The 12,648-nt window shown below is 39.7% G+C and overlaps 1 protein-coding gene across 1 annotated transcript in view; it reads right to left on the bottom strand.

Moving 5' to 3' along the window:
* Positions 1–3,131: 3,131 nt before the first annotated feature.
* LOC107190029 (probable Ras GTPase-activating protein) overlaps positions 3,132–12,648 on the bottom strand; it is a 20,073-nt gene continuing 10,556 nt past the window's right edge. Inside the window, exons 5-8 of the mRNA XM_015578745.1 lie at positions 12,568–12,644; positions 10,810–12,408; positions 9,896–10,020; positions 3,132–3,402 (exon numbers count right to left, since the gene is read on the bottom strand). Of these exons, the coding sequence (XP_015434231.1) occupies positions 3,132–3,402; positions 9,896–10,020; positions 10,810–12,408; positions 12,568–12,644 (2,072 nt within the window). The remainder of the gene's footprint in view (positions 3,403–9,895; positions 10,021–10,809; positions 12,409–12,567; positions 12,645–12,648) is intronic.

The raw sequence follows: 12,648 nt of genomic DNA on the forward strand, positions 1-12,648 counted from the left end.
AAAAAGTTTCAGAATTAGTTCCAACTTTCGCCACCCACTTTTTTGGGGGGGGCGTCACTGCACTGCAGGTTTTCCCGCCTCCTTTTCATTGACATCCTAATTTTGAAACGAACTACGTGATCATTTTGTCATACACAGATCGTTATAACTGGTGATGAATAACTGGGTGAAGCCGTGCATATTCTCCCACATTTCATGTTCCATGACTGTCATATTTATCCCTTATCTTTAAATTGAAGCATCGGATATTTTTATTCCCGTCAAACGTGTAGATACACGCAATATGAATGGAATATATAACACTTCATTTGTGCTAATAATACTCAGACTTCATGCTTTATCGGTAACGTCGGGTATTGCTACTAAAATGGTAACAGTACTACGTAGCCCTGCGAACGTGGAACTGAATAAAGCATTGGATGATAGGTCTATTCTATTATCTGTCCATACTGTTTACTTTGCAGTTTCAGCAATTTTCACAGATGGCACCACCAGCCAACGGGTTTCTGTAGAAACACAGACGAGGTATAGGATTAGACGTTTCAACCATTGTATTTTTTCAAATTTACCATTCTCATAACGTAGAGGTCGCTAAAATCGCAGGCTTTTTAAGGTGTCGGTACTACAGCTTAGATGGGCCACCACTCCCATAAGAGGAAAAGTCTATTCTTATGTCTTGTACTTTGTTATGAGTGGCTCAACGTGCACTATTATATAGTCGGTTGTTCGAGGGTTAAACGTAGACAGAGAACACAGACATAATATATGTCTAATCATATTTATTTCTTCATGTACTGTTACTAATAGACGCTATACGCTTAAATACAGATGTTGTATTGCAGAAACGAATATACCAAAAAACTTAGCAATGTACACGCTATTCAAGTCATTTTAAATAGATTATTTTATCGTTTATCGATTACATCGTCCAACAAGAAGGGATTCGGGGTGGGAAGTGTGATGGTGACGCTATTAAATATATTAATTTCGTGGTGTCTGTGTTAACACACTCGACGATAAAAAATAGCTTCGGTTCGCGTTAAAGGAAAGTACAAAAAGAAGAATGGGGAACAAGATCGAGTGAAAAGTGAGGATCGGGAGGGGAGAGGAATGGGTGAAAAGAAAACTGGAGGATAGGTGTCTATACAAAAATAATCGGCGCAACGCGAGAAAAATAAAACGCGTACATACGCTCGACAAATAGGCTATAGTACAAGTCGATGAGAATAATACTTTTCTTTTTTTAACGAGATTAGACTGAATCCGTAATCTTCTCTCATTCGTTTCACGCACACGCTTTCCCATTCGCGCATTCATACGGGGTCGATTCACTCTGTCTCTTTCTCTGTCATCCGCGCGCTCTATCGTTCCATCATCCTCTCAGCCTTTCGATCTCACACGCGTGCTACTCGCTCTACGACACTCCCGGCTACGATTGAATCGATATTAATTTTTCGTCTGTGTGATGTAAAAACGTAACTCGTCGTGACGAACGGTGGTCTAACTGTCATGCATACCGCGTAAAAGATGCGAGATGAACTGCCGAAAAAAGGGGGCGGGGGAGAGGCGGGAATAAAGAATAGAAGAAAACGACAAGGAAAAAAAAAAGGAATTCGAACACGACCGAGAAGTCTCGACCGCGCGAATTTCAAATTTTCGCGCCGCGCTAACACTTTCGGCGTCGCTATATTCCCACCAGGGCGCGCGCAATGTACGCCGGGAAATGGAACGACGGTGATGGTCTCAGCGAAAACGAATTATCTTACACGTAAATTCTCCAGTGTGCTCTCTCTCTCTTTCTCTCACGCTCTTTTTACAAATGACAAAAACTCTTCATCTTTGGTAGAAACTACTAAATAAATTATCGTCGCTTAAAGTAAGAATTCCGATCGCGAGCGCGCCAAAAGCTTCCATATCCCACTCGGATCCCATCGATCGTCCTTGTCCTCGATAAAATCGATCTGGAGAACGACGGGGATGTGACTCTCTCGCCCGGAAGTCCCGTTACAAAAAAAAAAAGGCTAACCGGGGTGCCCGATACGAGACGGTCGACGGTCGACGATGTCCGGGCGGCGCTTAAAAATGGAAACTAGAATAATATACACACATATACACAGGGTGTCTCGAAGTACGGTGCTCGAGGACGCCATTAAACGGTGCGACGAACGCCGATAACGATTACAAATAGTGTAACACTTCTTCTTCGTACAATGCTCTAGGCGATTACGGTGCATGGCGGCTGTGCGTCAAGGTACATATGCTAACGTAAATTGAACAGAGTAGAACGGAAATTAGAGACATCGTTCACGGTCCAGCGGAGGGAAAGGATTTTTCATCGTTGTCTGAAACGTCACAATCCACCCGCTCGACGAACCGATCTCGACCCCTGTGTCTTCGTTCGATCGAGATTTCGACAATCGACCAATCAGTTTAACGACTTTCAGGCTCGTTCGCGTCGAACGAACGAAAGCCACATAAGACGCAAGGATCGGGGGCTTGTGTGTCCCGATGACTCCGCTACGTCAATCGTAAACCAGTTTAGGTACAAATCTTCCTAAACGCTATGTGTCACGTGAAGTTCGACGTAAAATTATCTACTTAAACCGTGTTGCCTATTTACTAGGTAGCCTCTATTAAATCGCACACGCCTCCTGTTTCTTTCTCTTTCTCCACACGCGGCGCTTGAGAGCTCTCCTCTTCTTCGTCTAGGTTCATCAAACCTATCGAGTCGAGGAGTATCCCTTAAATTCTGTTATCGTCGTGTTATCAGCGAGCTCCAAGCAGTTTCGAAGGGAAAACGGAAAACACGGAGAGGTTCACGCGCATTATCTTTGCATCCTGAGGAGACATCCTTGATTGGGAATATTTCTTGATTTAGAAACCATCCTTTGTTAAGCTCGGGGGTGAACCGAAATTATCGTACAGCGTTTCTCTTGCCGTGATAATCTTGCCTCGATCCTTTTACCTACGTCGCCAACAGGTGAAAGGAATACTCTTCGATCATCCGCTGTTTCCTTTGTCGTGTGACGCCCCCTCCCCCCATCCTCCTGTTGATTGTTCGTTCACCGGGTGTGCTCTTCGCCATTCGCGCGTGTGTCTGTCGTCTAGGGGTGGACTCACGGAGGAGACCCTCAACAGGAGGAGCTCTTCAGCTCGCCGATGTCGGCGATGTTCTGCAGCAACGCGGCTGCCTCACTGCTCGACTGGGTCTTCGCGTTGTACCGTTGCTTCAGTGTGCTCAATGCGGACAACAGTCTTGTGTTTGACGTCATCAGACGCAAATTCGCGGCGTCCAGGGCGGCTATTTGCTGCTCCTGCGCGTCGATCACGCGCTGCTTGTACGACAACGTGGCCGACATCTTCTGTTGCTCGCGACGCAGCTCCTCCTCCACGGAGATTAACCTATAATTAACAAAAGAAGAGATTGCTTTAACTGGGTCCTGATTAATTTGGGATCGATGATGGGGATATCTTGTTGCTGTGGCCTTTTGATCGCCACAGTTTACCATTCGAGCACCCTTTAATTCTTCAGAAATGGTTGATTGTAGGATAGTTCATGGTAAGCAGACCGTCGTATTAGATCTATGGGGATGTTTTAGAATTTTTTAGCGAGATTCTTTTTTGGAGAAGTAGAGGATACTCGGCAATGGTTCCCAACACACATGGAACTGAGCTTCGTCTGTAAATTCTCTCTGTAAATTTTGCGTCTGGGTATTCGTTGAGGCCTACTTGGATTTTTGGTATCATTAATTGAGAATCAGTTATTGCATGATTGTTTGAATTATCGAACACTGAAGTCTGGAAGATATGCGTTCTTTTATGTGTGGCTAAATTTAGGTTTATGGGGTGCAATGGCTCCTTGAAATTCAAAAACTGCCATTCTATGCTGTACAAGTTTTGCTTTGATAAATTCTTAAGAATAAAATGGAAACATAATTTATTACCATTTTCTACAAGGTGAATACAATTGTTATAAACTGTGAATAGTTGTGCCTTAATTAAAAAACTACTTCTCTGATCTACTTATGAAACTAACAGTAATAAATTCTTTTGCACCCAATCATTGCTTTCTACGTAATAATCAATTCTAGCGAATAATAATATCTAAGCTTTATTCAAAGAGTACTTGATAAATATCCGAATGACATTTTTCATTTTCACAGGAGGAATTTCATATTCCAGATTTCAGTATTTAATAATATATCTAAAATAGAATGAAACCTGTTACAGTTCACACAGTATATGTCATTTCCTCGTTTTAGGTTTCCATGTTCAGAGAGACTTCACAGAGAAGCTGGTGTGAGTCCAAGCGCACCACGATGCATATTTAAGAAAATGAACACCAATGTATTACTCGGAAATGAAAGTCAAAGGAAGCAGCAGTGTACGGTGCAAAATATCATACTGTTGTACAACCAAAACAGAACGACCAAGAGTAGTGCATGGGGTACGGGGGACTTTCCTCGATCAAAGAAGCATAGGTGTTTTGCTGCTGCACTGGTCTCGCTGTGATTAATTGTGACAATAATGTAAGTGGTGGCCAAGCCAGAAACGTTCAGGATACACACACTTGGTAGCTTCAACAGTATCGATAAATCGATAAGTTTCGCATTAAGAAATTCAAGATTATTTTTTGAATAATTGAAAATAATTTATTCGTCGCAGAATTCATCGATCAATCGATTAATTTTAGTATTGATAATTACATATTAAAGAAACTTAATGAGTAAAATTCGATATTTATTGAAGTAGTATTCGTAACCTATGCAAAATTACGTTTTCACAGTCTAATTAAAAAAAAAAAAATACGAAAGTAATTACTTTAAGTATTAAATTAGTATTTTTTAAGTATTAAAAACTGATTTTTTATCTATTAAGGAATGTCATCGAATTAGAAGTAAAATATTATATTTTAGTGTTATTAAAATTCCTACCATTATTACAACCATAAGAATTTCAGAAAATAATTGTTTGAAAACAATACTATCCGATGGAATTTCTAAACTGTTGCTGTTGTCACCGATCATTTCATACGATATTCATGCTACGTATACGTCGGAATAGAAAGAGTCGAAAGATTTGGAAATAAACAAAGTGGATTAATCTGTCTGAACAAAGAAATTATTAAACATGGAACAAGTTAAACAATTACAACGAAGCCTGGTTAAATCCTGAATATTTCCGCGTTAGACCAGTCGCGCAAGAGTCATCAGTTTGCAGATTAGATCCGTGCACATGTGGAACAGAGAAAGAGAGAGAAAGAGAGAGACGAAACGTGTTCGAGGCGTGTGTAGAGACCACAGCTAGGCAAAATGTAATCTAATTACAAAATCAAAATCACAATTATAATATGATTACAAAGTAATTTCAGGACAATTACAATTAAAATTATATTGTAATGAACTATACTAAATTTACAATAAAAATTACAATGTAATTGTAGAATTAGAATATAATTGTAAAATTTTAATGTAATTGTAAAATCAAATGTAATTGTAAAATTCGAATGTAATTATAAAATTGAATGTAATTGTAAAATTCGAATGTAATTGTAAAATTACAATGTAATTGTAAAATCGAATGTAATTGTAAAATTCGAATGTAATTATAAAATTGAATGTAATTGTAAAATTCGAATGTAATTGTAATTGTCCCGCAATTACATTGTAATTACAATGTAATAGCAATTTAGACGTTGTAATTAGATTACATTTTACCCAACTCTGGTAGAGACAGGGTTGCTGGGTGACAGTGAAGTGAACTGACGTGTGAGACCGACTGACTAGAGGTGTTAGTTGGACGGTGATGTAAGTATTGCACGTAGGGTGAGAATAATGCTTTCGTCGGGCGCATGGTTCAGAGTATGTATGTATACAGGGTGTCCCACACAACCGGGCCAAGCCATAACGTTAAAACAGTAGAAGACAGAAAAAATATTCATTAGGAAAAATTAAATGGTTTCGAGTGATGCATAACACGTGTCCTCTCTGAAAATGGAGGCGTTTCAAGGATTTCAAAGTCACCTTTATTTTTTTAAATAGAACTATACCTTTTTTTTAATACGCCATTACAACGTTCAAGCTTGGATATTATACAATGTTGAGAGACTGAAGCTAAAATATCGTATAAATTAATCACTTCTCGACCCATGTACCTAAATATTTTTTTGTAGAAAAGTAAAAAGTGCATCGAATGGCATCTAGAAAAAAATAGTTCCATTAAAAAAAAAATACAGGTGACACAAGCACCACATGATGCATCACTAGAAACAATTTAATTTTTCATGACGAAATTTTTTCTATCTTCTACCGTTTTAACGCAATGGCTTGGCCCAGTTGCGTGAGACACCCTGTATATTTGGATGAGCTTGAAGTACAGAGATCACGTATCTAACTCGTATCGAACGTGGCCGCGGCATTTTATGCGAGAAATAGATCGTTCGCGCGTGTTGTCGGAGAATAAAAACCAAGATGTAGATTATATATAGATATATATGTAAATATGTATATACGGGTTGTCCCATCTGAACCTTTACACGGAATTATCTCTCGAACTGTTCGTTATTCCAAAAAAATGTTTCAAGCAGAACTTACTTTCTTTCGAGGGATACATCTTGCGATGATCACAAATCTTATATAGGTGGACGTACCTTCAAGATTACAAGATCACCTTTATTTTTTTAACTGGACCAATATGTTTCCATTTAGGTGGATGTGTAGCCCATTTCGTTGACGAATTCACTAACCTATAATATATTAATCTTTCAAGATCATTTATTACCATTGTTGGACGTATCCAAGAATTCTTTTACAATGGAGTATTTCATCGATTCAGTCGTAAACATCGTTACTTTATAAGTAGTACTTGCGAAGGTTTTGACCGGTATTAAATGACCTTGAAAAACCAACATATTGTAGGTCACTTAATTCGTCACAGAATGGGCTAGACACGTCTATCTAAATAAAAACATACAGGTCCATTTAAAATACAAAAGTCACTTTAAAATCACAGAGACAAGTTCACCAATTCAGATAAGATTTGTAACCATCATAAGAAGTCCTCCTCGAAACAACGTAAATTCTACTGGAAAATTTAAAAAAAAAAAAAAAACGAATAGTTCGGAAGATAATTCCGTGTGAATGTTCAAATGGGACATCCTGTATATATGTAATATATATATGCTAAACAATGTGACGTAAAAAACGTAAGAAAGCTTAGAAATATAATTGACTCTTACACCAAGGTCCAGATCAAGCCAGAGTATACCAAATGCAGCGGATAGAATGCACAGGAACACACAATCAATTAAACATACATATTATTTCGAGAACAGTAACCGTTTTTGCCCGAGTTGCGGGTCAGTGTTCTTTTCGTTATTTTCCGAACATACCTATACCGAGGGTGTCTGGCTTAACGCGTTGGCGCCCGATTACTTTTTTTCTTTATGGTGATAAAAAAGACCCCTGATCCGTGACGCAGATTTGCGTCAGCGGGCGCCAACGTGTTCAGGTGAGTGACTCGAGTCGTTTTTTTGCGGAAACTGTTAACCGATGCCATTTTTGTTCTTCTTTCGTTTCACGTAGTTCAACGTCTAATATAAAGAGTGATTTTGAATTGGCCCATTGTAGGTTCAAAGATGGCCGCTCTTAACACCTTCCGAACGTAGCGATTCAATTTGGAATCATTAACTTACTTTATTTATAACTCATATTATGAGCCTGAAGATTCAATATGACATCGTATCGTGTAATTTAATTTTTTTTCGTTAGGCGGATACATTCTCGAAAATAAAATTTAAAAATTGTTTTAACGAATATTCGTTTCTCCAAGAAATAACGTAAAACAATATTTATTTTCAGTTAGTTTAGTTCAGGCGCCAGTGTGTTAACACTGTAGCTACCGAAACGATTAAAATTACCGATGTGTAATTTCTCATTAAAGATACTCTAATTTGTGACAGTTTATTGTTAGAGATATAAAACAATAATAAATGAATTTATTCATTTATTTGTATTTGTTCGAAAAAGTATTCATTTGTTATTAAATATCATTCACAGACTATGATCATCATGGTTTTACTGTTAATTTATTTTTAACGAATTATTAAATAAATGTTCTAATTTGCAAACAATTTCTTTGACAACAAATACTGTTCAACTTTACTGTAACTTTTTTCACCTCGTTATACCTACTGTTAAAGAAATCGGACACTAAGATAGACAGAAAATATTTTGATTATCAGAAATTTTGTTGTAAATTTTGTGCAAATTAATGAAATTCCGAAGAATTAAAAAAACACTTTCCCAATACCTGACACCAAAAATATGAAAATTATCTGTCAATCAACCAATTGCTAAGCCACATAACCGGTTTCATAGAACTGCGTAAAATAAAAGAAGAATGTAATCATTGTCGGTGTCAGTTTCTGCGAAAACAACTTTGTGACACACCTTACGTGAGACGCCTTCTATCGTCGTACAAAACGCGGATTCTTGTTTGTATATTATATCTATTTACAGCTTATCGGTTTAGGATTACTCTTTAGCAGCTTGTGCTTTATCGACGGACAGAGCTGAATAACAAGAATTATTTATGTGAATTTGCTAGAAGACTTTTTATAGTCAAAACACAATTTTTTGTTATTTATTCTGATATCGCTACGCTATTACATTCACGAATTAGCGCACGTTTTCGCCTTAAATTAGAGATTCTTCACGTATTCGAACAAATTATTAACTAATTCAAATATAAATTATTATAATTCCTGTTATATCCGTGTGGAAACCTTGGTAAGCAACTAACGAGACATTCCCAATGAAAATAAGTTCAAGCTCAAACCTCATACAAATTATTCTGATTTACAGAAACATGTATATTTCGACAATTATCAAGAAGCTTAATAAGAAAAGTAAGTTTTTAATATGTTTTTGTAATACTACTGACCAAAAATTTATAGCCAGGTGACTTCACAAATAAGATACTTCGTGAGTTTTATATATATACACATCCATACTAGATTATATAATTTAATTAGATTTATCATTTTTATATCTCATTTACTCTCCTTACACAAAAAGTGCAGTATTCTTCTCACAAAATTGCTCTTTACCATAACGAATAAAAGTAATCGAAAAATCGCGTCAACTGATCTATAATACAGTAAATCATTGATGAGTGTTCGAAGGTTGCTCAGCACAGTGTTTAGCCGTCATCCCCACCACTGGGGCTGATAAATGTGTCCCCGTGGAAGCAGTCAAGCGCCTAGTGGTGGGGATGACATCTGAACACTCAGTGCCTAGGAGCCTTCGCACACTCATCGATGATTTACTGTATCTCGCTGCGATCTTACGAAGTGAATACTGCACATAAATAAATTTCCACAATAAGAACCTAACCTAACTCCTCGCGAGCCAATTACGCGTGCACTAATCGCCTAGCTTAACTTATCCAGCTCCGTCCGTTTAATCGTCGCGGTTTCCCGACTGTGTTTCGATCTCGACGAGGATTATCCCTCAACTTATCCAGCTCCGTCCGTTTAATCGTCGCGGTTTCCCGACTGTGTTTCGATCTCGACGAGGCAAATGAAGACGAGCAATGATCGAGACGAGGAAAAACGATTGAACTTGGCTGACGCTTTTCCTCCGCGATTTCTATGGTATCACAAATCGAATTCTTGGGGAATTGGATATGGCACAGAGCTGAAGTGACCGAATATGAAAACGGATAAATAGAGGCTTCGAGTGAAACGCAGAGAAATGTGGTCACCACAACGATATGACGTAGGAAGGGAGGGGGTGGTGGTGAAGGGGGTAGTGGGTGAAGAGGTTTTGGGTTCACACTCAGGCAAAAAAATCAGTCGATGGGTTAGTTCGCCGCGTTAATGAGGATTAAGTACCTGGAAATGATGCTCTTCATCTTGGTATCCGGTGCAACGTCATCTATATCGGTATCCTCGGTTGTGCCTAACCGGGCCCTCAGTTGATCTACGCTACTCTGCAGACTCTTGATTTCATCTTCGTACTGGAAACGAAGAGAAACGGTGGCGCTGTTAGTTACAAGACACACAGAGAGAGAAAAAGAGAAAAAGAGATGGCGGAGAAGGCGGTTCCGGTTAGAGAGACCAGAAAGAAATAGAGACGCGGTACGCGGCGAGAGGAACTTGTTATCACACATATACATACATTATGAGATTTTGTATTTACATACGAGAGTTAAGGCACGAGATTTTGTAAGTTCCTCTTTGGATTATTGAGTTAACAGAATATTGCCTGCGCGGGTTGATTGATCGATTCTTTGACGCGATTGCAGCTGCGGCGTTTGGTAATGGCGCTGGAAGAAACTTTTGACTTGTAGAACTTGGTCTTGCGGATGACGAATGAACCATGTTTGCCTTTCGCAATTTAAAAAAAAATATATACAAAGTATAAATATTATTATTCTGTGACAAGTTAAAATTCCAATTCATAAATACATATTCATATCTAGTACTTCATTAAAAATCCATTATTCATTATTAGACTGCGGATTTTATGCATTTATAGCATAAATGAATGTATAGAACTGACTAAAATAGGGACTTTGTTTGAATTTGCCGAAACATTCGCAGTCTATACTTTATACCATTAAATTATAATGTAACCTACAGTTAATATAACATTAATTACCACATAAGCGTGCAAATATTCTTTTTAATTAATATTCACAAAGAATAATGTAGTTGTTGAAATGTTATGAATTAAAATCATACTATCATTCGTCATCAAAGAAACCAAGTACCAAATTAAAAAAAGGAAAATCTGATTTAATTACCTGCTCGGCGCTACGGTGACTACGCGACTTGCTCCTCCTGGTGGTACAGTTTTCCTCCTCGCTGGTGTCAGACAAGTCCCTCGTCGAGTCCAGCGACAACCTTCTCCTGAGCTTCGTGCAGAAAACGCTCTGATTCTGTTCCGAATTGTTCCTATGCGTCTGATTATTCTGCCTCCACTGGTTCTGATTGTTCCTCTGAAGGTTCCTGACGTTATTCTGTGGCGGAGGTGACGGACTGAGGTCGACACCTCTGACGCCCTCGACGCCACCGCCGCTTCCGTCCCTCTCCTCGGAACTACTGCTTCCTCTCCTGCCGTTTCTACCATGATTTGGTTCCATGTGATAAACGGGATTAGCAAAAGCGAGAGGCGCAGCGCTAAGTATATGCGCGTTCGCGTTATTGCTACTGAGATCCACTGGGCTGGAGCTCTGACTATAAGCGGCGAAGCTCTGGTAGCCGGAAGAAGCAACGTTGCTCAGCTGGGAAATAGATATTTGAGAGCCCTTCTGCGACTTGGACTCAGAGACCTCATCGTCAGCGTACCTTAATAGGTCGGAGAGCTCGTCGAGATTCCCATTGGCAGTCGTGTTACTGGTCTTGCTGTTATTATAATTATTATTCGCCTGATGGTTAATGGACAGCGTCAGATTGGACGATGGATTCACCACTACGTTCGCGTTCACGGTGGTCTTCGAGACGTTGTTGTAATTCTGATGGGACGTTTGGTTCGCGTTCTCCTCTTTGTTGCAATGATTCCTATTGTCCTCCCTCTCGTGGATGTCCAGGTTCTGTAGCCGAGCTATATTGTGTCTGTGATTCTGTTGTTGTTGCTGAAGCTGCTGCTGCTGCTGCTGGGACACGATGGTGCAAATATTCGACTGGTTGTTCTGTGACGTGGTGATGTTGTAGTTTGAATCCTTCAGGTTGCTATGACTTTCAGATCTAGTGGGGCTTGTGGGATGCGTCTGGCAGTGATTCACGTTCGCCAAACTGGCGCTGGCGGTCAGTCTGTACCCCGCTCCGGTCCTGTTCGACCCGATCCCCCTGTGCTGTCGAACATTCGGGGTTGGTGAACGGGACACAAAGGCTGGTGGTTCGAGGGGATAATCGTCGGTGGGGATTTGCAATTGTAGCTTCCCGTTGGTCGGCATGTACGCGTTGCGAGGAAGAGTGGCAGCCCTCGCAACGTTAGGGCTACGCGAGCTGTTATGGCCCAGAGTGTTAGATTGCAGGACTTCGTTGCTGTCCCTGATCGTTCCGTTCAAAGTACTGTGATTACTCAACGTCGACGTCGCCGACACAGAGAGATTCGTGTTGCTATTCGCTATTGTGGGGTCGTTATAACGGAATATATTGTTCTGTAAATTCGGATAGCGATGAGACGTCGGCACTGGGCTTGGGCCAGGTTGATCCAGAGCCATGGAGATCCTCTCGAGGATCTCTGGTAACCTGGTCGGGGGCAGTGACGTCGACGAGGAAGTGATTGTTACTAAACTCTCTCGCAGAAGCGCGTGCAGAAGGGATAATTGTTTCCCTAAGTCGATGTAACCGTCGAATTCCAGGGAATTGTTGGCTGGGGCATCTTTTGGCAGAGGGCTCTGGAACAGAGAATTTAGGCAACTTGGAATAGATGAAATAAACATATTTAAGGAATAACGATATTTCTCCAGTTTGAGGGGAGATGCATCACAGCGAAAGGGGTAAGAAAAAGTTTTAAAAGAGGTAGTTTGGATTATTGAATAGAAAATTAAACTTACACTGATCAGCTGTAGGAAGTTCTTCATGGATGGAGCTTCGCGCTCTAGAAAGTCGTTCATAAATTCCATGAAGTTCTCTTT

The sequence above is a fragment of the Dufourea novaeangliae genome, unplaced genomic scaffold, assembly GCF_001272555.1.
Source record: "Dufourea novaeangliae isolate 0120121106 unplaced genomic scaffold, ASM127255v1 scaffold172, whole genome shotgun sequence".
Classification (NCBI taxonomy): Eukaryota; Metazoa; Arthropoda; class Insecta; order Hymenoptera; family Halictidae; genus Dufourea; species Dufourea novaeangliae.